The 27,779-nt window shown below is 38.0% G+C and overlaps 1 protein-coding gene across 1 annotated transcript in view; it reads right to left on the bottom strand.

Annotated features, from left to right (window-relative positions):
* Lrrc72 (leucine rich repeat containing 72) overlaps positions 1-27,779 on the bottom strand; it is a 60,408-nt gene that overhangs the window by 17,508 nt on the left and 15,121 nt on the right. The window contains exons 4-5 of the mRNA XM_005377335.2: positions 8,989-9,070; positions 6,943-7,053 (exon numbers count right to left, since the gene is read on the bottom strand). Coding sequence (XP_005377392.1) covers positions 6,943-7,053; positions 8,989-9,070 — 193 coding nt within the window. The remainder of the gene's footprint in view (positions 1-6,942; positions 7,054-8,988; positions 9,071-27,779) is intronic.

The raw sequence follows: 27,779 nt of genomic DNA, 5'->3' as shown, positions 1-27,779 counted from the left end.
ATCCTTGCATTTTTGTCATCAGCAGGGGATGGACCCACTAGGGACAGAAGAGGAGTAAATGTCCAGCAAGGCAGTTCCTGTGGGAGCAGGGACACCCTCTCCTAAAAGAAAGAACCCCTATTCCAGGGGTGACTCCTGCAAGCTCCACCAGGAAGCAGTAATTTTAACAATTACAAAATGTAGGAGTCGAAGTGCACTTTCCTATCATGGAGCTTCATGAAATATAGAGAAAATTTGAGTGAAATGAGGAGAAAAAGGTTTAAGAACAGGGGAACAGGTTAAATATTTTGTGGCTGCTGGGTGTTTCTTCCTTTAGTGCTCAGAGAGGCATAGGAAGACCGAGGTGAGTAAAGACATCACCCACAGAATGAGTCTTTGATGCGTGTGGATTCTGATTGAGAGTTTGGAAGAGAGATGAGAAAGAAAAGGGGGACAGGGGAGGGAGGGCGCGGAAAGGTAAGACCTACTGGAGAGAAGAGGTGGGACTCCGACTGCCTGGAAGACAGGCATTCCAGTGAGCGGGACCTCACACTCTGCCGCTGGTTTGGGCCTCCCTGAAGCTCCCAGCCATGTGTCTCCTGGGCAATCGCTTGGCAATGCTCCTTGTAAATGCCAGCGCAGGGTGCAATGCTGAAATGGATTAGCGCTTTACCCTCCAGGCTATTTTCTCACCCTCTGAAGAACTTGTAATTGGAGTGGAATAATAATAACGCTTTAACTTTTTATACAGTTTTACAACTTGAAAAGACACACATTTTAACGTTTGAAAATGCATGGGTTTCTCATTTTAGTTAATGAGCTGAATCTAATCCGGGATTGCAGTTGAGGCTCACAGAAACTTAATCTGAGGACATTACTGTACAAATAGTGCTGGTCGTCTAGCACATGCAAACTTTTTTCTGTAAAATAACATTAACCAAATTAGGGCATGACGTTGAGTTCTGAAACCTCACTACCAAGAATCATCAGAACAGATTTTTCTTTCTTTTTTTCTTCCAGTTATTGGACACAATATTTTTCTGTATTTCAAAAGAGTGAGCCTGTGACAGGATCCTCTGAGTGGACAATTATAGTTATAAGTTGAATTGCATCACCATGGGTTTAAGTAGATGTCATTATAATGGTCATGAAAAGTAGTAATATGGATGCCATGTTACTAGGATGGCCTTCCAAGAATGACAAGGCGTTTTTCCCCACCCCGAGGCCTGACACATTGTGCTCACATCTGCCCTTGACAGGCAGGGCAGGGTCCACTCAGGTCTGGACCAGGCATCCTGCTTCAGGGCACAACACTCTTCGCCACTACTGGGCCGGCCTTGCTTACCACTGTCTGAATGCGGTTTTATAACAAAGTTTGCTTAAGTTATTGAGTTTTAACATGCAGCAAATTGTTCAGCAGCCCCTTTAACTCTCTAGAAAATGCTTAGGCTGTGAGTTATAAAATTGTAAACCGCATAAAGGTCCAGCTTAGATTTTTCTTGTTCCACTGTGTTCTGTTATATACTAAAGTATCACAGAGTGCATGTGGGACAAATATTTACTGAATGAATGAAAAATTATAAATATTTATGGAATGAATGAGTAAATGATAAATGACACAAGATATGAATTTAAGTTTTGACATCTTTGATAGTTTGGGTCAATCTTTCTCTAGCATTTCCACTACTGAAGAGGGAAGAGTTCTACTCACATACTAGGATTATTGTAAAGGTTTAAAAGAGAACATACATTTTTTTTTCTCAAAAGGACATTCAAACCTATTACTATAATGATTATTGCTTAAAATATCAAATTGTAAATTCAGTCCACATGCTATTAGTAGACTTTCTAGATTGTATGCAACTTCTAAATTATTTTATTTACAGAGTAACATGTAATGCAATTTTAATTTTTGTTACCGCAAAATAACATTCATGGTGAGAAATTTCTAGAATAAAATTTACAGATATATTTTGCATATACCTGCTCAGACAAATGAATGAAAAACATGAAAGCATTTAGAGTGGATATCACTGGATAATCAGATGAAGGAGGTTTTAATATCTTCTCTTTCTTTTACTCATTTATATTTTTTTTTAAATTTTAGGTTTTGCTGGTATATATTTACCATACATAATGACTACAGCCTTTATGAGGAGTTGGTACAGGTACATACACATCTCAATTCTTTTTGCATTCTATTCCCTTCCCCTTTCTCCTGCCATCTCTTGTTCTCCTGAGAAATGTTTTCTAAAGAAGTGTTTTACAGTTGATTGGAGAGAGATTAAGATAGGAAAGTATAAGCCAGCAGCAGATCATAGCCTCTCTGGGACCTGGAATGGAGACTTCTAGAAGACAAAAATATAACAAAGAGAAAGAGAAGGAGAGCTCTGGGAATCAAGAAAGAGCTAACAGGAAAGCTAAAAGTCATGAAGAAACTAAAGATAATGCACAAAAAAGAATGAAGCGATCTGGAGCACAGGTTCCAACAAGGAGGACCTATCTCAAGCACAATGTCAGAGTGGAGAGGGTCAGTAGCCCCAGTGATAATAGACTGGTGGTGCTAGTCCCAAGAAAAACCCATGATGTGGTAAGCTGCAAAGTTGGAGGTTTTACACTGAAAATGACTCCTCCTGCATAGCACTGGAGAAGAAATTCACTACAGTGCCTGCTGTATTTGAGAGTGATATAATCAGGAGCTATTTTGAGAAGGGGATTATTATTCAAGACTGAACTACTTCAGGAATCAGAAGTCACAGAACAACCACACTTCTGGGTGGGAGATGGCCGTAAGAGTCAGTCACAAGGAGGGCTGGGCTAGTCTCCGACTCCCTGAAGTGTATGTAGTGGCAACTTCAGGCTGTGAAGGATACTGTGCTCCTGACTTCTGTGGTGAGAAGCCAGGCCAGTCACACAGGGTTTTCTGAGGGGGCTGGGCCTGAAAGGACTGGAATAGAGCCCAGTGTACTCCCCTCACTGCCTTCTTTCAGTGTAGAACTCAGGGGTCTGTTTGCTTTACCCACCTACCAACGTGATGAGACTTATGCCTCTCCTTGAATATCTGCCACATCTTGGGGTGTTTGGGGTACACAGCTGGAGCAAGTGGGGGCATCTCATGATCCCATTGGTATCAAAGCTAGTTGAGGATAGCAGTGGCTGAGGATGCACAGAAAGGGATAAACAAACACAAAAGGTTTCTGGAGTGAATGCAGCACTGAGGCAGATAACATACCATTGACTGACCCTGCTCAGTGGGAAAGGTGAGGTAGGACTCAGAATTTACACAGCAAAGTGGGTGTAGAAACAAAACAGGTCCCAGTTTTGACTCATAATCCTTGCCCCTATCATTTGGATTCCAATCCTACAGGACATGGAAAATATTCCCCACTTAACACACAAGGTGGAGGAATTATTTAGACTCATTTTTTTCCTGTTTTGATCTCTCTTCTTTTCTGTTCTGTTCTATTCTTTTTCTTTTTTTTTGTTTTGTCTGTTGCTTTTACCTAACTCTATTTAATTTACAAAATTCTTTAATTTTATCTGTTTTCTCATCTTCCTTTATTTTGTTCTTCAAAATTTGCTTCTATTTCTCCCCTCCTTGACTTTTGTTGTTATTACTATTAACCTTGATTAACTTTTAGCTATTTACTTTATTCTCTGCTATTATTACTCATTTCTTCTGTATTATAAAAGTAGTGGTGATGTAGTTGTTTATTTCAGTGGATCTTTATTGTTTATCAATATCTAATCCACCTCTGTGTTCCTACTATTATTTCAATCTCTTTTGTATTGTTTTTACTTTTAATTGGTTTTTACAATATTTCAAAGTTGAGATTGTTTTTGAGTTTATATAATTATTGAAGATTTCTATTGTTAATTGTGGCAAAGTTGCTGACTTTAGGTGGTTTTACTATTTTTCAATATCTGATCTCTCATTGACGTTACTGTGACTCATTTTGTTCTCTCTGAATCGTGTTGGGGATCAAGCCTCCCTCTGAAAGGCTGGGCACTAAGTCAACCCTCAAATAAAAGTGGAAGGTATATCCATCCCAATAGATGTGGAACCCTCAATATAGAAACACAAGCATTATGAACAAAGCAATATAATATACCTACAAATGTCTGTAATTCACTAGCAACTGAATGCAAAACTATCAAAGTAGATGAAATGTCAGACAATGAATTCAAAAGACTAATTCACAAAGTGATTACTGCCTTCAAAAAACATACAAATAAAGCTGACTGAAGTAAAGAAGATAATACAGAATATGAAGGGGCAATTCAACAAGGAGAGAGAGATGGATTCTAAATAATAACCAAACAGAAATCCTGGAAATGTAAAGTATAAGAAGTCAAACAAGAAATCCAATGGAAAGCTTCACCAACAGACAGAACCAAGCAGAAAACATAATTTTAGGGACAAACTATAAGCTGGAGGAAGCATTATATACAGACATTAAGGCAGAACACCCCCCCACTCCAGAAATTATGAATAAGACATCCAAGAACTTTAGGGCACGACTAAACATTAATTTTTGGTGTAAACGCGGGTGCCAAAGGTCAGACTGATGGTATAAAAATCTATTTTATGAGGTAATAACAGGAAACTTAGAAATTTTGGGAAAGATATAAGAATCTAAGTATAGGAATTATTCAGAACCCAAAAAACACGAACATGAAAGAACCTACCCATGACACCTTATAGTAAAGATGGCATGAATGCAGAATAAGGAAAGAATAGTGAAAACAGCAAGACAGAAATGCAAAATTATAGAAGCCACCCTACTATAATAATTTTAGACTTCTCTGCAGAAACCCTAAAGGCCTTGAGGCATAGAATGATGTATTTCAAGCCCTGAAAGAAAGTAACTACTAACCCAGAATATTATAAAGGGCAAAGCTGCCCTTCAAAATTTAAGGAGAAGACCTTCCAAGACAAGCGTAAACTAAAGACATTCATAATCACTAAGCCAGCACTGCAGAAAATACTTAAAGGAATGCTACTCAGAAGAGGCACAGACAAGCTATTGAAAATTAGGAAAGAATCAAACATCAGAAGAACAAAAAGGGACAGGAGTTTGTACAAATTTTTCTATAATAATCATGCATGTAAATGATCTTAATTCTCTAATTGCAAGACAGACTGGCAGACTGGATTTTAAAAAAGACCCAACTCCTTGCTGCTTACAAGACAGACACCTTGCTAGCAAACACATACACAGGCTGAAAGTGAAAGGACAGAAAAAAAATTCTATGCAAATGGAACCTAAAGGCAAGTAGGAGTAACTATCCTCATAGTTGATGAAGCTGACTTCAAGACAAAATTAGTTGGATGGGGCAAAGAAGGCAATAAATTGGTCAAGTGACTATATGTTGGTAAAAGGAATGACCCACAAAGAAGATATAACAATTGTAAATATCAGAGAGCCCAACTTCATAAAATGAACAATACTCAACATAAAGTACACATACATCTCAATGTTATAATAGTAAATGACTTCAACACTCCAATCTCACACATAGGTCATTTAAAGAAAAACAGTCAAGAAGGAAACTTCAGAGTTAAACTATACAAATTAAATGGATTTAATATATGTCTATAGAATATTCCATCCAACAACTACAGAATATATATTCTCAGCAGCTTATGGAACATTCTTACAAACAGATTGTATTTTAGGTCATAAAATAAGCCTTAACAAATATAAAAAGTTAAAACAGTTTCTTGTATCTTTTCAGGTCATAATGGACTGAAACTAGAAGTCAACAGCAAGAGGAATCACAGAAACTACAAAAATACATGGAGGTTGAACAACTCACTTTTGAATGATCAGTGGGGTCTTTGAAGAATTCTAGAAGGCAATTAAAAATTACTAAACTCAAATCACAATAGAAATATAAGATATCAGAGTCTCTGGGATACAACGGTGACAATTCTGAGAAGGTAGTTTATAGTTATGAATGCCTACATCAAAAAATCAGATCTCTAATAAATAACCTAATGATGCATCTCAAGGTTCTGGAGAAACAAGAACAAACTGAAACCAAACCCAATAGAAGGAAAGAAATAATAAAGATCAGAGTTGAAATTAATGAGATTCAGACTAAAAGAATAATATACAGGGTTAGTGAAGTATAGAGTTGGTTCATGGAAAGCTGAATGAGATTGATAAACCTTTCGCAAACTTGACTGAAGAAAGAGAGAAGACCCAAAGCAATTCAACTAGAGAAAAATATGGAGATGTTACAACAGATGTCACTGAAATCCACAGGGTTATTTAAATTTAAAAACCATTTTTTGTTGTTGATTATTAATTTACTTTATTAGTATACTTCATATACCGAGGAATTCAGTCATTTAAAATATACAGTTCATTCATTTTTTTACTATATTCACTGAGTTGTACAACTTACCACCACAAGAAAATTTTAGACCATTTGAAAAGCTTTTAACTCTTCAGCTATCCTCTCCCAATTCCCTAACCCCCCAACCCCTAACAGAAAACTAATCTATCTAAAATTACTTCTTGGTGTTATTATCTCCGTGGATGTACCTATTTGGGATGTCTCATATAAGTAGGATCATGTATGTCAAAACTTACTTTTCAGATAAAAAACCACAGAATAAAACATATAAATCCTCTATTTTCGTTATTTTCATTTGCTATGCCACATCATTTTGCCAACAATTATTTTCTACCTGTTCTGTCTAAAGCATATCTTAAAAAAAAGAATAAAATCTGGTTCATGCTTTCTTATTTTAACATTGCGCCTCTAATCTTAAACTTCACAAAAAGAAAAATGCCTGGTGTTATTTCTCTTTTTTTTTTTTGGTTTTTCTCCGGTACCGGGAACCGAACTCACGACCTTGCGCTTGCCAGGCAGGCGCTTTTGCCGCTGAGCTAAATCCCCAGCCCCTTATTTCTCTTTTAATGTATGGTCACATAAAAGTGCAGCTGATACTTAGGGTTCTCAGGTTCAGCATTCCCTTCAGCTCCTTCACCGTGGCGGCGATGCTGGTTAGCTCATTGTGGTGCAGCAGTAGGATATGCAGGGAAGGCAGGCAGCGCAGCCCTCACAAGAAAAAATTTACAGGATGTTCATTATATTTTTACCACTGACAAATGAAAGTAAACATTTTTAATGCTAATTCAACAAGCTAAACCAAAAAAGGGGGAATACATTATGGCTGATAACAGGAAGAACATCTATTAGTGACATTGTGGATTATTATTAAACATACAACAAAGCATAAGGATTGAAGCAATTGATTGGAATGTGGGAATATAGAAATAGTAGAATTCTTTTTTTCTTTCTTTTTTCTTTTTTTTTTTTTGAGACAGTCTTGCTATGTAGTTCACGCTGGTCTTGAACTAACTATGTAGCCCAGGCTGGTCTCGAACTAAAGGCAATCTTCCTGCCTCAGCCTCTTGAGTGCTGAGATTACAGGAATGCAGCACCGTGCTCGGCCAGGAATAGTACAGGTTCTTTCCACTGTTATTATTTTTATTATTATTTGTAGCAATAATGTTGCTTGAGTTTGGAGGGGATATTTTCTTCTTTTTGTTTGGGTTTGTAATACGTGCGTGTTTACAAATGCTACTTAGATGTATAAAGCCAGTCAAGAGAATAATTACTCACCCAATTCAATGCCTTCCTCTGAATTGTTCAGTTAAATGCTTCCTTTACACAATGGGAAGTCACATATTCATATCATTTTTGTTGTTTCTATATTGCATATTTTCTCACATTTTTAAACATAAATACTATTGAGTTGAGTCTGTGGTAGTCACATCATCATTTAATAGGCAAGAATGAAGATGGTGCATAAAATGATGATGTGTATTAAAATTTTGACATTTTGATTCCATGATGCATGATAAAAATGTTGTTTTCTGTCCTCTTTCATATTTTGTCATCCTGGCATGTTATGTACTTTAATATCTGGCCTGAAATCATCAGCTTAGAGAATTTTGCACATATATATGAAGGTAATTAAGAATGGAAACAGGAATTTGATGAGTAAAAATTACAATCAGTAAGACCTTTTAAGACTACAAAGTTTCTATATTTATTAATACTCTCAAAATATTGTTAAAATTAGCTACCACAATATTTAGTTTGTGTCCAGCTGTGCCATAGAATGACAAATTTCCTGTTTTAAGATTCTCTTAAATTTTGTATAAAATACATGATATTGAATTGGAAAAGTGATCTAATGAGCACATTTTTAAAAAATGAAACATATAAGAATGTTTTAGAAATAGACTAACATATTGAACAGAAATGTTAAAACAGATTTTTGCATGTTTTACCAATGACTATACTTGAAAGTTATTACTTCATTGAAAATTTAATAAAGAAATCAACCAATAAATGCTGGTGAGGCTGTGAGGAAAAAGGAACCCTCTTCCACTGTTGGTGGGCGTGTAGACTAGTACAACCACTGTGGAGATCAGTCTGGAGATTCCTCAGTAAACTAGGACTAGAGGTTCCATTCAACCCAGCTATTTCCCCTTTGGGTATGTTGCCAGAAGAACCACAAACATCATACAATAGCGATATTTATGCACCCATGTTTATAGCTGCACAATTTGTAATAGCTAAATTGAAACAACCCAAATGCCCATGAATTGAAGAATGGATAAAAAAGATGTGGTATTTTTACATAATGGATTATTACTCAGCTGTAAAGAAAGACAAACTTGAGGCTTTCATAGGTAAATGGATGCAATTAATTGTTTGATCAATCTTACGTGCCTATATTTGTTTAACTGAGTAACCAATGTGAAGATAACAATATGTAATACAACAATCATTGTTCATTTCCTATCACCTTGTTTGAAATTCTGTATCACTTCTATTGTTTTGGTGTTGTTTTGTTTATGTCTGTTTGTTAATGTGTTTTTGTTCTTTTATCTTTAAAATAAAGAAAAAAGAATGGGTGTACCTCTGGGGGGGAAAAAAAAAGAAAATCTATTCAATCAGCAGAGAAAATTTAAGACATACCTTCTATCTCAAAAATAGCATTGTTGTTTAGATAGAGCTCAGTCAGACAATAGTTTCTGGTTAAAAATCCTATCCCATGGAGCTGAAAATGAAAGTGAGAAAGTAATATAGTAATATAGTTTCCACAATAGTTACAGATATGTTTACAGTTTTAAGAAGACAATAGGAATTTGACCTTTACAGGTATTATTTGTGACCTCTTGGGGACTGCGCTATGTGTTAGATCTGGGTTGTCTTCCAGGACTTGTGTGATAAACAGGATGTTTTTAGCCAAGTTAAAACAAACTTCTCTTGCCACATCCTGGCCTTTCAAAAGCCTCGTCTGACTTTCAAAGCCTCTGTAATCTGGCCTCGTCCTTTTGTTCTGACAGTATTTCTCCTAGTTCTGCTCTATACAGTTTCATTGATTGGGTGCACACACCCACTAATCTGCTATCGGTTATTATCACTAGCCAATGGCTCTTCTCAGATAATGTTGCAGCCATTTCTGTGTCCGTATGAGCCATGATTTCCCTTTGCCTACTCGTGCTTCCTTCCTGATACACTTCTGATTATGTTTAAGGATCAGCCCCAGGGCAGCAAGACACACCGAACCACACATGGGGGGACCATCACAGTACAGTCCCCCAGTTTTAGAAAACCATCCTTTCTCCTCCTTGTGGCTCATGACTGACCTTTCTGCTTTGACTGACTTTTGTGTTTCTCTGAATTCTACCTGCTCTAGTCCTTTTAGTCAGATCTCCTGAATAATGGCTGAGTTCTGAACTCTCACTTGTCCTAGTCTACAAGCCGTCTCTTCCTCTCTATTTCACTGTCCTTCTAGCATACAAATCTTCTCAATTTAGCCAAAGACAAGGGAGGCGACACTGCCAGTCAGTCCTGGTGCCAACAGCTCAACCAGCTATGAGCCTCAACTTGAGGATAAGATACAAGATAATCCAGTTATTCCTGTTACTTTGCAGATAATCATTTTCACAAGACATTTTCTGACACCTCCTGTGTCCGTGAACCTTCATTTTCTTTCCTACTTCAACATTTGACTTATACAGTCAATCACTAGATCACTGGAGTTTTGTGTCTTAAGTTGGGAGCCGTATTTCTTCAGCATCTTATCCTTCCCACCTCTGCTCTCCTAGCAATATGATGAAGTCGCATCTTATTTTCATGGTTTGATTTAAAGCTCAGCATGTTTAAACTAGAAATAGTCACAAGTACCCTCTCTTAAAAACTCCTCAAATGGACCATAAAGAATCTCTCTCTCTCTCTATCTGCCTAATTACCTATCTATCTGAAATGGGATATTCAATGCCAGAAATCTTTGTTACCCCACAAGGAGAACACCAATTAAAATATATTAACTCTATAATCTTGATGAAATTTTGCATCTTTATTTGAATTATGAGACACGATAAAGTCATAAAGGTCTGGTAGGCATGTTGTAAGAATAGCAGAAAAGTTAAATGTAAAAGCAGTGTATTTACCATCTAATACAGGATCTAGCTGGGGAAGAATCTCATAAAGTAGTTACTAGTCAAGTGCTAAGTACATATATATACATATATATATATAAGATATGCTTATTGTTTTTCTAAAGCTTATCATAAAAATTATTATTATTATAATATTATTATTATTATTACCTAAATAGGAATGTTTTATCACTGAGGAGATTTTATTAAATCTACACCAGCCCATCAGACAGTGAGAATTTATTGGAAATTTTATCCATGCCTCCCTCTTACCCCATAAAAGCCACTTTAGATTGTATCTAAAGCTTTAACACTGGGGCTGAGGATTTAGCTCAGCAGCAAAGCACCTGCCTGGCAAGTGCAAGGTCATGAGTTCGATTCCTGGTACCGGAAGAAAAACAAAAGAAAAACAAAAACTAAAGCTTTAACACTGATTTCTTTGGAGAGTTTGGTTAATTTCTTCTTACACTGATAACATGCACAGATTATGATGCTATAAAGTGTGTACGTACTATTCATCTCATCATTCCACAGTCTCATCTCCACCACATAATGTCAGGACGCATTCAGCAGAACCACCAATAATTTTACCCTGGCTTTCACTAAGGCCTGCGAAAAGCCATGATTCCCCAAGGTAGAAAAAAAACATTCACAGCGAGAAGGGAAGAGTCCCCAAGGGCTTCCTGTGCCTTTTTACTTTTTCTCTTGGTCTCCTGGCAGCAATTCAGTACCTTCTGTTTTTCCTTTCACCACTCCCTGGTCTCATAATAACCATGCTTGACATCAGTGTAGGAAAAGAAAACCAGTGGAACTCATGACTTTTCTTTTCTTTTCTTTTCTTTTCTTTTCTTTTCTTTTCTTTTCTTTTCTTTTCTTTTCTTTTCCAGTTATCAACTGGCCACCCACAAATAGGACATTATTAATTGATTGAGGCTAATTTCTCTTACATCATTCATCAACACAAGAACATTACTGAACTTGACAGCTTCACCCTGGCTATACAGTTACAGTTTTCCCAGAGCCCTGACATCCTGTGATCATGATATTGGGATATTGAGAGTGTACTGTTTGCTGAGGAGAGGAGAGGACAAGGGAAAAGAAACAAAGCCAGATCATGATGACCTTGGGAGTTATTAAAAGATTTGAGCTGGGCATGGAAGCCCCTGACTGTAATGCCATCACTCTGGGAGGCTGAGGCAAGTGGACTCTTATATTTGAGACCAGCTTGGGCAATTTAATGACTTAGTGAGACCCAGTCTTAAAAAAAGAAAAGAGGGCTGGGCATGTAGTTCAGTGTGAATGCTCTAGATTTAGTCCCTAGTAGTGCAAAAATAACAATCAACTAAGAAAACAACAACCACCAAACCAAACCAAACCAAACCAAACCAAACCAAACGAAACTAAACCAAACCAAATCAAGCCAAAGTACTGTCAAAACTGATAAACAAATTTAGTAAAGTCATAGGACATAAAATCAGCGTACAAAAAATAGTTGCATTTCTATGTATTAACAAACTATCCAAAAAGGAAATTAATAAAACAATCCTATTTATATTATCAGTAACAACCAACAATACAGTGGTGCCTTAGTTCATTAATTTAATTTGTTCTTCAGCTCTGGTCATGAACAGAACTGGTTGTGAACTAAATCGAATTTCCTCATAAGGTTCAATGAAAATAAGGTTAATCTATTTTGATCCCAACTGACATGGTCTCAAACCAATTTTAGTTGCAAACTGAATCAAGTTTTCCCATAAGGCTCAATGTAAATAAGGTTAATCTGTTCTGAATGATATGTATTTTTTAACCACAAAAATATGAAACAAAGTACAGTACAGTAGGAAGAGAGAGAACAGTGCTTGCAGCAACTTCTGGAATGGAGAACAGGAAGGTGGTGGGGAGGAGATTACTGTCTGGAGGGAGAGTTGCCTTCCATAAGGACATTGGGGAGATCTCCTTCATGGGGTTTCATCTTTTTTGTGCCTCTTAGCTGCATGGTCAGTTTTGATGAAAAATCTGTCTAACGTCACTTGTTTTTTCCTGTACTGCATAACCCTCCAGAAATGGGAGACCATGCTATCTTTCATCAGATCCAACACTCTGTTCATTATGGTTATGTAGGAGTGGTGCTTCTCAAAGAAATCCTGGCACCCATATTCCATTTTTCCATAATGGACTTTATCACATCACAGCTAACCTCCTCCCTGTCTTCCTCTTCCTCAGTGGAATGCTCCTCAACAAGTGCCTTCTGCTGTTCACTCTGGAGGTCAGGAAGTTCTTCCATTGTCAGCTCCTCCTTATACTCCTCAGCAAGCTCCTCTATGTCTGCACCATCAACATCCAGACCCATACTCTTGCCTGTGGTCATAACCTCCTCCCCTACTTGAATATCAGACCCTTCAAAGTCACGTTCAGGGACACATTCTGGCTACAGTTCCCACCAGAGTGAATAGAGTGTCCAGGCTTTGTCAAAGAGGTGGAAGCAGTGCATTACATTGAAATGTTTCTTCCAGAGCCAAGGACATCTCTTCAGTAACATTAAAACACCTGGTGAAGAGTGCCTTCGTGGAAATTGCATATCACTTGCTGGTCCATGGGCTGCAGAAGAAGCATCATTCTGAGGAGGGAGGAACTTGACCTTTATGAAGTCACTCTTGGCATCTGTTATGGTTTGTGTCTAGATGCACCTCTAAAGCTTCATGCAGTCATAGGTGGGACTTTTCAGAAGCGGTTGGATCTAGGGTATGTGCTGCTGGGATCAGTGATATGATGCTGGGTCTGATTCAAGGTGTGATGCTAAGAGCAAGGGTACCCCATCCTGAGTGCAAGTGTGAGTGCTACCTGCCCTAAGAACAGGAAGCCTGGATAAGATATAAGGGACAGAAAGAGGGCCATTACTTGTTGCTTGCTGCCTTCTGCCTGCCCTGCTTTGCCATGGACTGGTTTCTCCTCTGTGATTCCCCTCTGCCATGCCATCCTGCCTTGGAGCTGGACAACTATGAACTGAAATCTCTATAAACTGTGTGAGCTAAATAACCATTTCCTCCTTTAACTTTGAGTGTTGGGTATTTTGCCTCAGCAACGAGAAAAGTAACTCAGACAGTATCCATGTCATCTACCAAGGCTGGAGAGTGTGCTGGGGCACTGTCCATCAGAAGAAGGCAGCTTTGAGGTGGTTGGTCATCAGAAAGATATTTCTTAGCAGTGGGTTTTAACACCTCATGCAGCCATTCATGAGCAGTTGCTTTGTGATCCAAGCTTTTGCACTGGCCCTCCACATGACAGGCAGTCTGGTCCTGTTCACATTCTGCTCCTTGAACGCACGAGGGGTCTTGGAATGGTACCAGCAGTGGCTTAATCTCCAGATCGGCACTTGCTTTCACACACAGCCAAAGGGTCAATCTGTCCTTCACAAGCTTGTGTCCTGGCAGTGCCTTTTTCTCCTGTGTGATATAGATTTTGTTCAGCATCTTCTCCCGGAAGAGGTGCATTGCTTGTTGAATGAGGTATCCTTCATTCTTTCTCATAGGCTTCTACAGTGACCTTGTCAGAACTGGAAGCCTCACCACGTCTTATCACACTCTGGGTGCCAGTTGTCTTGCAGAATTTATCAAACCGCCCTCTCCTGCCTTTAAATGCACCCTTTGTTGCTCTTGTGTGGGGTTTTCTTGCAGAGAGTCACTGCAATTTCCTGGCTTTTCACAGCTCATGGTTTCACTAATGCTATCACCTGCCGGCTGTTTCTCATTCACCCACACTACCAGAACTTTCCTCATCTCTTCCAGTGCTTGTGTTCTCTGCTTGGTGAACATCATTACTCCTTTTGCCTCATCAGCTGCTTTGATGGCATCTTTATTCTTCAAAGTAGTCAGGCTATCAGCTTCGTCACCTTGTACTGCAAGACCAGATCAGCAACACCAACACCACACATGTGCTTTTCTACAATTTCCTTCTTCAATTCAATGGTGATTTTCTTTAAAACCTTCTTCTTACCTCTTTTGCTCTGCACTTTCCTGTTATGTTCACTATTGGGATCCTCCCACCTAAGCCTCCTGAGTATCTGGGATGACAGGTGTGTGCCACCGTGCTGGCTCCAGCATTTTTTGCTTTGGTGCAGTGCTGGGGATTGATCCCAGGACCTTGCACCTGCTAGACAAGCGCTCTCCCAATGACCTATGTTCCCAGCCCTAAATGTTAGGTTCATTACTGCTCTGTGCTTTCTCTTTAGCACCACACTTGCACTGCAGTCTGTTTGGAGCCATGCTGGACTGAATAATACCGTACAGTACTGTATGTGCTAAAAGCACATGAAAAAGCTTCACTGCAAATTTAACCCAGGAGGTGAAAGACCTATATACTGAATAATAGAAAACACTGATGAAATTGCATAAAACACAGTTCTTGTTCATAACTTGAAAGGTTAATATTGTGAAAATGTACACACTATCCAAAGTAACCTATAGATTCAATGCAATTTCTATCAAAATTCCAATGCCATATTTATAGAAATAGAAAAAGTCCTTAAATTTAGATGGAGACACAAAGGACCCTTAACAGCCAAAACAGTTTCAGCAAAAAGAATAAAGGGGCATCATAGTCCTTGATCTTAAAATATTACATGAAGCACTTGTAATCAACACAGAATGGTACTGGCACAAAAAAGGTACCTCAGACAATGGAACAAGGTAGAAATAAATACATATATTTACAGCCAATTGACTTTTGACAAAGGTGCCAAGAACACATTTGTCAAAAGTCAACTGGATAGTCTGTTCAAAAAGTCAGGTGGTAAGGACAGTCTCTTCAATCAATGATGACAGGAAAACTGGCTTTTTATTGAATTCAATCCTGATATCACACTATATACACAAAACAAACTCAAAATGGATTTAAGACTTAACAATAGTAAGACCTGAAATTGAAACTACTAGAAGAAAACATAGAGGAAAAACCAATGAGCTTGGTCTAGGCAACAATTTTTTTGCTATAATTCTGAAAACACAGGCAGTAAAAGTAAAAATAGAAAATAAGATGGTATCACACTGAAAGGCTTCTGCAAAGCAAAATAGATAACAAAATAAAGAGACAAAGTACAGAATGGCAGAAAATATTTGCAAAGCATACATTTGATAAAGAATTAGTATAAAATATACAAGGAACTAAAAAACTTTATAGGAAGAAAACAGCTTAATTTAAAAGCAGACAAGGGACCTGAATGAACATTTTTCAAAATAAGAGTATACAAATGGGAAACTGGTACTCATAAAAATGGTCACCCACCACTGACCATTAAAGAAACACCAATTAAAATCGAAATGACAGGGGCTGGGGATTTAGCTCAGTGGCAAAGCGCCTGCCTGGCAAGTGCAAGGTCGTGAGTTTGGTTTCCGGTACCAGAGAAAAACCAAAAAAACCAAAAAATCGAAATGACATATCAACTCACATACATCAGAATGGCTTTAAAAAGATTAAAAATACATATGATATTCGTGAAGATATGGAGAAAACAGAAAGGGAACTCTTGTACAAGATTTGTGAGAAAATAAATTAGTATAGCCATTATGGAAAAGTGGGAAGGGATTTCCTCAACACAATAAAAATAGAATTACCATATGATCCACCAATCCTACTCTGACTATAAATCCAAAGGTGCTGAAATGAACATGTCAAAGGGGTATTTACACTCCTATGCTGATTTCAGCATTACCCACAATAGCCAAGATATGGAATCAATTTAATGTTCATTGATTGATGGATGGATGAACAGATAAAGAAAATGGATACATGTATCCAGATGAGTGGATATATATACACTACACAGTCTTTTAAAACATGGAAATCTTATCTTTTGAGCAACACAGAGAAACCTGGTTGATGTTAAGCTAAGTACAATGGACCAGGAACAGAAAGGCAAATATATGCACTCACTTATATGTGGATTCTAATAACATTGAATTCAGAGAAGTAGAGAGTAGAAAGCTGATTGCCAAAGGCTGGGAAGATGGGGAAGAAGAAAATGCAGAGTTGCTCAAAGGTTACAAAATTTCAGATGAACAAATGGAATATTTTTTTCCCTGTTATCTATTCTTTTTTAGTTCTTTATATTTTGAGTTTCTCATAAAACAGAAACCATGCAGTCTTTAAGCTTGTATGTCTGATTTATTTTACTTAACATTATGGTCTCAATGTGTATTCATTTTCCTGCAAATGACTCAAGTTTATCCTTCTTTATGGCAGAGTAGTACTCCATTGTGTATATATACCACATTTTGTTTGTCCATATTTCTGTTGATGTCTATATAGGCCACTTCCAAGATTTAGATATTATGAATTGTGCTGTTATAAAACAAATTGAATAAATTTTGAGACCCATTGCACAGCAGTGTGACAACTATCAGTAATTATGTATAATTCAAAATAGTAAATATCTCACCATAAAAGAGAGAGGGATGGATATGCTACTTAGCTTGATTTAATTATTTTACACTGTATACTTATATGAAAATATCACTGACACTCCATAAATGTATACAATATGGTTTTCTAATTAAAATAATACTAGTAAAGTTATTATATACATGTAATTGTGTAGATCAACAAAGAGACATAATTAAAGATACTGATTATACACACAATTTTATATCATCCAAAATTCATCTAAAATGATAGTAAATTCTTTGCAAGGACATATTTTAATAAGGACAAACAACAGGAAATGAGATAACAAATATAATTTTGGAAGCTGGAAAGCTAATGTCAAGAGGTAACCGAATTAATAGACATAAGAAAGTCCAGTTCTAACCCGAAAACAATCTTATATACACCACAATGTCCTGAAAAGGCTCAGTAACTGCAAGAAAAAGTGAAGAGGAGAGAATTGAAGGAACATTAAGGAAAGCTGTCTAAGAAGTAGTTCCATTCCTAGAGAAGCTAACCAGTTTTCTACTAACCAAGGGCGTATCTTCTACCACACGGTAACAGGAAGGTACACTGAACAGAACAGAGTCCCTGGACAGTTACACTCCAGGCCGAGTCAAAGGTGGAGAGTCAATACTAAAATAAGGATGAAGAGAATATGTACAGTACACACTAAATGCTGAGAATGCGCTTCCCTCTTTGTCCAGCATGGCTCTCAGAATGCTACACTCAGGCCTTTACCCCTCTGGTAGGAGGCTTTTTTGGGGGTCTGACCATTAGGAAGCAAGAGCTGGACATACTAATACCAAGGTTTCCCCAAAACCTGCCTGTCAGACCATCCTACGTTGAAGCTCACAGTTGAGAAGCCTAAACTCCATGTGCTCAGTACCTCCAACCAACATCTTAAGTTTCATCTTAAGGGAAGCCCGTCAATCAAGGACTTTTGAGGCAAAATTCAGACAAATGCAGATATGAGTAACTTTATATATATATATATAATCTCATGTTCTCTTACCACTACATAAAAATATATAAGTATATGTAATATGGTAGCAGTGACATCATTATCATTATTAAGCTTGACAAAATTTGAGAGAATATTTTATCTCTGAAACAAGGAAAAGGTAATATAAATATCTATTTGAATCCTCACCCCTGTATGGATAGCTATTATCAAAAAGTGAAAGGTAAGTGTGGAAAGGATATGGAGAGATTTTAATGCCTGTCAGCTGCTAGCAAGAAGGTAAAATGGCCCAGTCACTATGGAGGACACATGGAAGTTCCTAAAAATATTAAAAACAGAACTACTAAGTGATCCAGCAATCCGACTTCAGAGTATATATCCAAAGAATTGAAATTAGGATTTCAAGAGTTATCTGCACTCCCTGATTCATTACAGCATTATTAAAAATGGCCAAGGGGTAGAAACAACCCAAATGTTCATCAACCAGTGAAGTATAAGAAAAATGTGGCATTTACACACAGTAGAATTTTACTCAGACTTCAAAAGGAAAAATGAAAGTCCTGCACTGTTGCCACTGCTGAACCTGGACGATATTACACCAAGTGAAATAAGTCAGTCCTTGAAAGACAACTGCCGCATGATTCCACTTCTGAGAAATCTGAAACAGCAATTTCTAAAATCAGAGAGGAGCATGGTAGTTCCCAAAGGAACCACAGGGAGAAAGAACTAGGGAGCTGCTATCGATCGCTGAAGTCTCAGCTCTGTGAGATGAATAAGTTCTAGAGATCTGCCATAAAATATGATGCTGGTAATTAATGTGATATTGTGCATGTAAAATTGTGTTAAGAAGATAAACCTCATGCTCTCTTACCACAAAAATAAACAGAAACAACACAGAAGGATTCTAGGAGTCTTTTTAAGTAAAGAGCATGTTTATTATCTTGACAGTGGTGCTGGTTCAGTGGGTGTATATGAATGTTCACACTCATCAACTTGTATATACTCAACCTGCAGTTCTTTGCATGTCAGTTATGCCTCGATGAAACTGCTAATATATACTTTAATATAATGGTATATAATTACCTAAGGGTTAATTGGCTAGCTGAGAATATTTGAGGCAAAATTCTGACATTAAAAGGATTTTAAAAATAAATGAAATTATGTAGAGAAATAAATGCATTGAAAAAAGAGCCCTTGAAAATGAACAAGTTGGAGGCAGATATTAGGAACATAACAGCAGGGTTAGAAGAAAAAGGTGGGAAAGTCACCCAGAAAGTGAAGAAAAATGATAAAGAGCAGAAAATAAGAAAACATAAGAAAATTTGGAGACCAGTTCAGTAGTTCAACATACAGGTGGAAATTCCAGAAGGACAGAACAGTGGACACAGAAGAGAAAGAAATCAAAATACCTCAGGAAAATTTCCCAAAATTAGAAGAAATGAGCTTCCCGATTAAAATTTCCCCAAATTTAGAGGAATGTGTGTGTGTTAGTTACTTTTCTCTTTGTGCTGAGACAAAATACCTGACACTCGAAGTTAAAAGAGGAAAGGTTTATTTAGCTCACAATTTGTGGAGGTTTCAGTCCATACTCGGCTGGCTCCAAGGCAGGGTGACATGGCAGAGAATAAACAGTTCATGGTGGTGGAAGACACCAAAAGTGACAAGAGAAGAAAACAAGACTCCTCCTGTCCCTTACATTGTATGTAGGTTACCTGCCCTAGGGCGGGTATAGCACTCACACCCTTAATCCCAACCAGAACTATGTCAAACCCATCAGTGAACTGATTTACTAATCACACACACACTTAATCCCAGCATCACACACTTTACATTCACCCACCTTTGAAAAAGCCATATGACTGCATGAGGCTTTGGGGGGATACTTAGACACAAGCTTAGACACAAGCTTAGACACAAGCATGAGGCTTTGGGGGGATACTTAGACATGACAGGTTGAAAATAGACACATACTGATGCATATTGTTGTGAAATGCCAGAATAGTGAAGACAAACAGAAGAGTGTATAGGCCTCTAGATGGAAGAAAAATGCACACACAAACACACACACACACACACACACACACACACACACATCATATTCAAGGAGCAGGCCTTCAGACAACTTCACACTGTTCAACAGTTATATTGAAAAAAAAGACAACATTGTTTTACCCCTAACCTAGAGGCTATTAGTCAAATAAACCTGAGTATTGGTTCAAATAATAAAACACAAATTTATAGGCATGAGCAGTTTTAAACAATTTACCACCTGTAAGCTTCTCAAGCAACTGGAGCATGAATATTAGAAAAAAGAAAGATGTACAGTACACCAAGCAGGTAGGGAGGGGGAAAGGAGAGGGGAGTGAGTGGACCTGTGTATGGCCACCCAAGCCCAGTGGTCCAGAGTCAGCAGAGAGGCCTGGGCAGGTTTCCTCATGGACATGAAAATGATGGAGTGCATTAAACTAATCTGGTCAATTGACAGGGCTCACAATGAATGAGTGATGACAGTGATTTAAAAGGCTGCTAGTTTGCTAGGGCTGCCATAAAAATGTGCTAAGAAAGGATGGGGTACCCAGCAGGACCTTTTCCTCACAGTTCTGGAGATCTGAAGTCCAAGATCAAGGTGCAGGTGGGACTGGGTTTCCTTCTGAAGCCTCTCCAACTGGCCATCTTTTTCTGGTGCACACTCTATTCTACACATGACTGATCTCTCTGTCCTAATCTCCTCTTTTTACAAAGACACCAGTAATATGAATTAGAGCCCACCCTAACTGCCCCACTTAAATATACTTACTTCTTAAAATGCCTTATCTCCAAAGACAATCACATTTTGAGGTACTAGGACTTCAACATATAAATTAGGGGGGACACAGTTCAGCACATAAGAAAAATCAAATAAAAAATCAAACAAATATAAATTGCCTGGGATTAGAGCAAACACAAGAAAGAAAAATAGGGTATAATACATAGCTTAGATCTGAAAAGCATACTTTCTCATAACAATATAACCAGCACATATTGATTTAACTCAAATTATAATATGACCACATCAGGAGGCTGGGGAATGGAAATTATGCATGTGTGTGGTAGAAGTGGGGAGAAGAAAGAAAAAGAACCAAATCCTCATCTTCGTTAGCAGGAACAAAATAGCTATTGTCTAAGAGAAAAAATAAGGAGCAATAGTAACACCAGCATGTGATTTAGAGAAATATTAATAAAGAAAATATCACTTAAAAGAACTGAAAGTTGCTGCATCTGAGGAGTGACAGATGGGGCCAAAAGAAGTGGAACTCTTGATAATTTGCAGAAGTAGTTAATTAAATGATTGTCATATGATATGTAGTCCTGTGAAAAAATAAATTTAAAGAAATGAGTAAGGAAGTGGATCTTAATATTTACCCTACGATCACTACATGTGAGTTTCTGTGGTGGGCACTTCACAGATGCCAGCTCATTTCTCTTTCTCCTATTCTTAAAGTACTCATGAAGAATAAATACTCTGTATGGCAAAAGGGGACGGACACATGGCTCCACAGACTGTGACTTGCTAAATGTTGTCAGCTGGCTAATGACAGAAGCGCACCGACAACAGAGCTCTAGGTTCAACAGCATTCATTTATTAAGTAACTGTTCCAGTACTCTGACTGAATCATTATTGCAAATATTGGTGTGATTCTTGTGGTTCTCATCTTTCTAAATCTCATCTAATGCAATTTGCAAAACACTTGTCATACTTTTTTGGATGCTCAGCATCTTCTAACCTTTCTGGCCATAATTCAAACAATCCCCCAGTTAATGAGTCTTGGTGGGAAGAGAACTTATTTCCCATGGAACAAGACATTGATTTCCTAGACTATGAGCAGGTAGGACACAGGCAGGTCAGACTGCACCCAGCCTAAGCTGACCCGAACACTCACCCTGAATTTTCACTCAGGATACAGTAAAGCAAAGAAGTAGAGACAGATGGGAGTTCATCTTGGCGGTGGCAGAAATGGAGATGACAATATTTGCTTTCCAAAGCAGAAGAAATGATGGCAGTGGTGACAGTGAATATATCCAGGGACTGGATACAGTGACACCAACAGTGTAAACTAGGGCTTCTGTTGCTGACTGCCAACTCAACAGAGTTTTGGGAAACCAGTTCTGTGCTATGGTTGGACAACAGCTCCCTTTAGTCAGGAGAATTTCCTGACCCTGATTCTTAAAATCTATCATATCTACCCAAAATATTTTCAATAAATACTTTTTTCTGCTTAACTCAGTAGAAGCATGCTGCTGTCAAGTAAACCTCTGTTACCTGAAGTGGTACTTAAACAAAAAAGAGGCCGCAGCTGTGATGTCAAGTAAACAGAAACTAACAATTTCAAATGAACAAAAGAGCAACCTAGTACCAACTTACCCCCTCAGATTTCTAATGGATGTCATTTGTGAGTCATTGTGTGTCATTTGTGAGTCATTGACAAAATTGAATTATTGAGTTACTGTATTTATGAGAAAATAGAAGAAGAGTTAATTTAGTCATTCTTCCATTCACTGAACGTTGTGGGGCAGCTACTGTGTGCCAGACTCTGCTAAATTCTGGGAGATTAGCAGAGAACACAAAAGAAAAAATGTTCTGCTTTTGTTGTAACGGGGAAAAACGAAATAATGCAATAAGTCAATTATATATTATGATACGTTTATGAGTGTTGTTGAAAAAAAATAAAGCCCTGAGATGGGAAGTGCCCGGGGAGGAGGTGTTCCTTAGAGAGGTGGCTCAAGGTCAGCCGGGTGTGGGGAACGGTGGCTTGGCAGGAGGTCTGCAGGAGCAGCTCTAGGGAAGGAGGCGGGATTAGGCCAGAGGCAGAATGGTGCCTGAGGGGATGAGACAGCCGGCGCCTTCTTTGTTTGGGGCCTTGTGAGTTAAGGTAAGCACTTGGATTAAAGTAACAAGAGCCGTGACATATTTTCACTTAGGTCTCCAAGGGCCACATTTTTTTGTCATACTGAGAGATTGGGGGAGCATTTGACAACGTCTGGAATTGTTTTGGCTGTCATTTGGTTAGTGATGGGTTTCCCCCAGTGCCAAATCAACATGGCGGCCATCCGACATGGTGCAGAGCCTAAAACAACAACGTGTCCCTCCCGGACTAACTTCCCCCTTTTTCTTTCTTCAGTCTAACCACAATTTCCCATTTTCGTTTTAGGCACTCGCAATCCCTCCTTCCCAATCAGCGCCTGTTATGTCACTTAGACGCCCCGTAGACTCGGCCGTTGGCTGAGCCCAATATATCTTTTGTCTTTCTGCCCCCTCCTCAGAGGGTCCTTGCGTGTCTTTAGCAGCCTTCCCGTGCCCAGCAATAAAGGCTTTCTTTACCTTTGTTCTGTCTCTCACTTGTGCCAAACCTTACAGGGGGTACTTTGGTAGAACTTAATGAGACACTGTTAAATATCTTAAAATGCACAAAAACAACTCCCACCGCTAGGAATTGTCCGTTTTAAAAAGTCAGTACCATCAGGGTTGAATAACTCCCCAGGAAAAGACCCACAGACCAGTGATTAAACAATATATTATTATTTTGTGCTTGAGTATTGAGAATTTCAGTATTTTCTGAGTTTCACAGAGCTTTGACTATTAGTTGGGAAGAATTTTAATAATGTACACTGAATTACATAATAAGGAAAGAAAGACATTTTGATATATTTCCAGGATTCCTAAGTTTATTTTTATGACCTTCCTATCCAATAAGTGTAAACAGTGCAGTAATTTCTTAGTTTAAAATATGTACAGTATTTAAGAAGAAAATCTGCACTTAAAATACTCATAAGTAACTCTCTCTAATACAAACATACTTTGTCATGTTTTCTCCTGTTATTTTCAAATTACTGAAATTTTGGCATATGCTCTTTCCAAAAATAGGGTTTTTTTGGTAAATCAGAACTTTATGCTCCATGTTGTGCATATCCATGAATTTCACAACCATATGGTAAAGACTTATTTTGCTTATTTATGTTGATTTAGTTTTTAAGGAGGTTTTAAATATTTGGCAAAATATACTTCTTTCAACAAAATTGACATAAATGATATAATTAACATTGCCCTGCAGTAACAGAAATACATAAAAGCACCAATTATATGGAATGCTCAACCATGGAGTTTGTGAGCTTTTAATCATTTTTTTTGGAGAAAAAGTAAAGTATGTACAATTTAATAATTACATATACTCAGTGCACAAATAAATGGGAAGAGCCTTTCCCCAAAATTCTACCGTACAAAGTAGGCTGCAAAATTATGGGAGTGAGTCTGTGCCAAGTGTGGATTCACTTTCCCAAAATTAACAAAGTTGAAAGTAATTAATGGAAAATTCCAGAAATAAACCAAAAGTTTTAGATTGCACACCATTCTGAGTAGCTGAAGTAAATCTCCGATTGTCCGGCTTTATTCTGCCAGAGATGTGGCTCACCCCTCTCTCCAGCACATCTGCGTTATCTGCACTACCCACCCATTAGCTGAGTAGCCATCCTGGTCACCAGATCAACTGCCTCAGTATCATAGTTCCTGAGCTGAAGTAATCCTGACTTTACTTAATAATGGTCTTGAAGAGTAAGAGAAGTGGTTCTAGAAATAGTGATTCCCCTTCCCTTCACCCTGCCATACAGGGGGATTGAACCTGGAACCTTCACACTAAACTACATCCCTAGAATTTTGCTATCTTTAATTTTGAGACAGTGTTTCCCTAAATTGCTAAATTGCCCAGGTTTGACTTGAAATTTCTATCCTCCAGTCTCAGCCTCTCAGAGCACTGGGTGGACAGGTGTGCACCACTGCACCTGGATTATATACTGCTTTATTTGAATGAAAATGTGAAAGTAGGAAGGTAAATAAAGTATTTTAAGAAAGAGAAAGGCAGATAAAAACCACATTCACATAACTTTTACTCCAGTGAACCATTATAATTGTTTCTATTTTATTATTAGATACGGTAGTAAACCTCTTACTGTGCCTAGCTTATAAATTAGACTTTATCAAAGATGTATACAGGGCTGGAGATGTAGCTCAAGGGGCACAGTGCCTGCCTGGCAAGTGTGAGGCTCTGAGTATGATTCTTAGTAACAAAAAAGAAAAAAGATAACGAAGACCATATATAAATATAGATATAGATACATGAAGAACATATAGGGCTTGGTACTGTCTATTCATATTGTCTTGGAACATATCTCCAACTGTGAAGGGTGGACTATACTATACTATGATTCAAAGAATTCTTTATTAGATATTTATAATAGCACCATAAAATAATTATTTCTATTTTGAAATTGTGATTTGCTAATTTTCTGTAGCAATATTCTTTCCTAAAGTACAAAAATTTGTGCTATTTACAAAGTTTTCGATATGTGCTGAAGTTTGGAGAGATAGGTAGGAGTAGAAAATCATGACAGCACATCAATAGCATAGAACAAGCTAAGGGTCTTCTTAAAGAAATCTTTATTTTTTTTGACAAAGCCTCATTATCTTGCCTAATCTCATCTCTAATTCCTGGGCTCAAGCAGTTCTCCTGCTTCAGCCTCCTTGTAGCAGGGAAAAGACATGCCCCACTATACCCTGCTAATATCTTAGTTAATCTAACCATTTTCTGGTCAGTTAGTATGAGCAATGTTATAAATATTTAAATTATAATTTAGCTGATGAAAAGGAGGCTTTTTTATTTAAATTCAATTAATAGAATTTGTCAACAGCTATGTTTTAGTTATGCAACAGGAACCTAGATTCCATTGTGGATTGTTGCTTGGTAAGACCTCACACAGATTCTTCATCAAATGGCGATCCTAATCTGAGAGAAAAAGAAATATACTGAAGTACTGCTGTATGTCCACAAATAGAAGTAGACTGACATGATGCAATTGTTATGAACACAGAGTTCATTATTAGAAACCCGTCAACAATTTTGGAGTAATGAGACAGGATGGAAAGAGATCATATGTACTGGTATGAGCCGTACTAAGTTCTAGTACACAATGCAGATCACTTAGGTCAACAGTGTGCAGCAGACCCCACTTCTGCAAGGTTAGAAAGGGTGAACATGTGGACCTAACCTTTCTCGGTCAGGCTTAGCTGGAGGATGAGAAAGGAATAGGATTGTTTAGAAGGGTTCAGTTAATGTGCCCCTGAGAACAATTGCCTCCCTAATTATATCTAGGACAATAGGAAAATAAAATCCCGAAAGGGACCAGGTTTAGTACTAGTAAATATCCATGCAGTATGTGGAGGAAATGGGGCTTCAGAGAGTTTAATGGAGGACCCAGAGTTGCCCTTAATTCACTGAAAAAAAGGGTTTGTGCTAATATCGTTTAGAGAAATTTTTTGCCCATATCTTGTGCTCTGAGTAATTACTTTGAAGGTAACAATATACATTGCAGTAACTGTTGTTATTCTCCTATTATTTTGCTATGAAAATCTTTTTCCATTAAAGAAAAGGGGAAACCTAGGAGAGCTGGCATGACGGTGGCCCTTTGAAACAATCTTGGGCCTATTTCACCAGATACTTCAGGTTCAGACCAGAAGGTCAAGTTTTAAAATCCACTAGATAGCAGGGTATGGAAGTGCACGCCTGTAATCCCAGCACTCAGGAGGCTGAGGCAGGAGGATCATTGTGAGTTTGAGACCAGGCTGGCCTACAAAGTGAGCTCAAGGTCAGCCTGAACTGCATAGTGAGACCCTGTCTCAAAAAGACAAAAAAAAATCCACTAGATAATGACTGAAAGAAGGATGCACCCTTCTAACTTTGTAGATTCCAAACCAACCAATTATATTTGTTACCTCCAGTGCCGCTTCATGCTGTCCCAGTGGCCAGCTTGCAGGTGCAACTGCACCCCAGTCTCTCACTTGCAAGACTCCTCAATATGGTCCCTACACCCACATACTTTTGTTACTAGAGGAGGGATCATAACATTTATTCTGTCAGTAGCATAATGCAAGCACAGGTTAAGCAGTATCAAGTTACTTAGGCTCTGAGTAGCTTCTAAACTCAACTCAGGTCAGCACAGAAGGCAGCAACACATCCTCTCACCCTCCCCAAAGTCCAGAGTCGTGAGATCCTCAGTCTTGCTGTCACCACAATTCTCCGGGTTTCACTTTCCTTTAATGTTGGACTCAGTAAGTTGGTAGGATAGTTTCTGCCTTCACATCCAGGCAAGAAAGCATCAAGAGAGAGCAAGAAATTTCTCTACTTGCATTCTCTTTTAGGAGCAGGGCAACATCTTCCGGAAGCCTCCCAGCAGATATGCCCTTGAGTCTCCACCATACTTGGGTTACACCCCCATTTGTTTACTCACTGAGAAGATGGGGCTATCCTGATTGGCTTAGATGCCTCAGGATCCACCCCTGGAGCAGAATGCGGTCACCCACTTGAGCGAAAGAGAAGAGTGCCAAAATCCAAGCTCAGATTTTGTTGGGTAGGAAAAAGGACAGAATCAGTATAGAGCGGGCAACCACTAAGTCTTCATAGATCTCAGTAACACGGTGGGGTGAAAAAGTGAATAAAAATACTACACATACGTACGTATACACAAGACAGCTAAGATAACGGTACTACTAATTTCTATTGGTTTACTGAAAGGAACAGTTACTGCTTAATTGTTTGATCAGTTTTACACACCTATATCTGGTAATCTGAGCAACTACTTTGAAGATAACAATGTGCAATATAGCAACCATTGTTAATTTCCTATCCTCTGGTTTAGAAATTCTGTATATCATTTTTATTGTTTTTCATTCTCTTTAAAATTAAAGAAGTCACTTGCTTAAAAATAAGAAATGAAGATGTATTCATTTTATTTGAAAGTTTGTGCTTTATTTTTTCTTAAGCAGAAGACAGTCTAAGATATTCACTCTTGAGGATGACATTAGTCACAAATTCAGATTATTCTTAACAAAATATCATTCTAAATATCTATCTTTA

Source organism: Chinchilla lanigera, unplaced genomic scaffold, assembly GCF_000276665.1.
Source record: "Chinchilla lanigera isolate Chin_1 unplaced genomic scaffold, ChiLan1.0 scaffold00009, whole genome shotgun sequence".
Lineage (NCBI taxonomy): Eukaryota > Metazoa > Chordata > Mammalia > Rodentia > Chinchillidae > Chinchilla > Chinchilla lanigera.
Note: the sequence above shows the minus strand (reverse complement) of the source record. Positions and strands in the feature narration are given on the sequence as shown.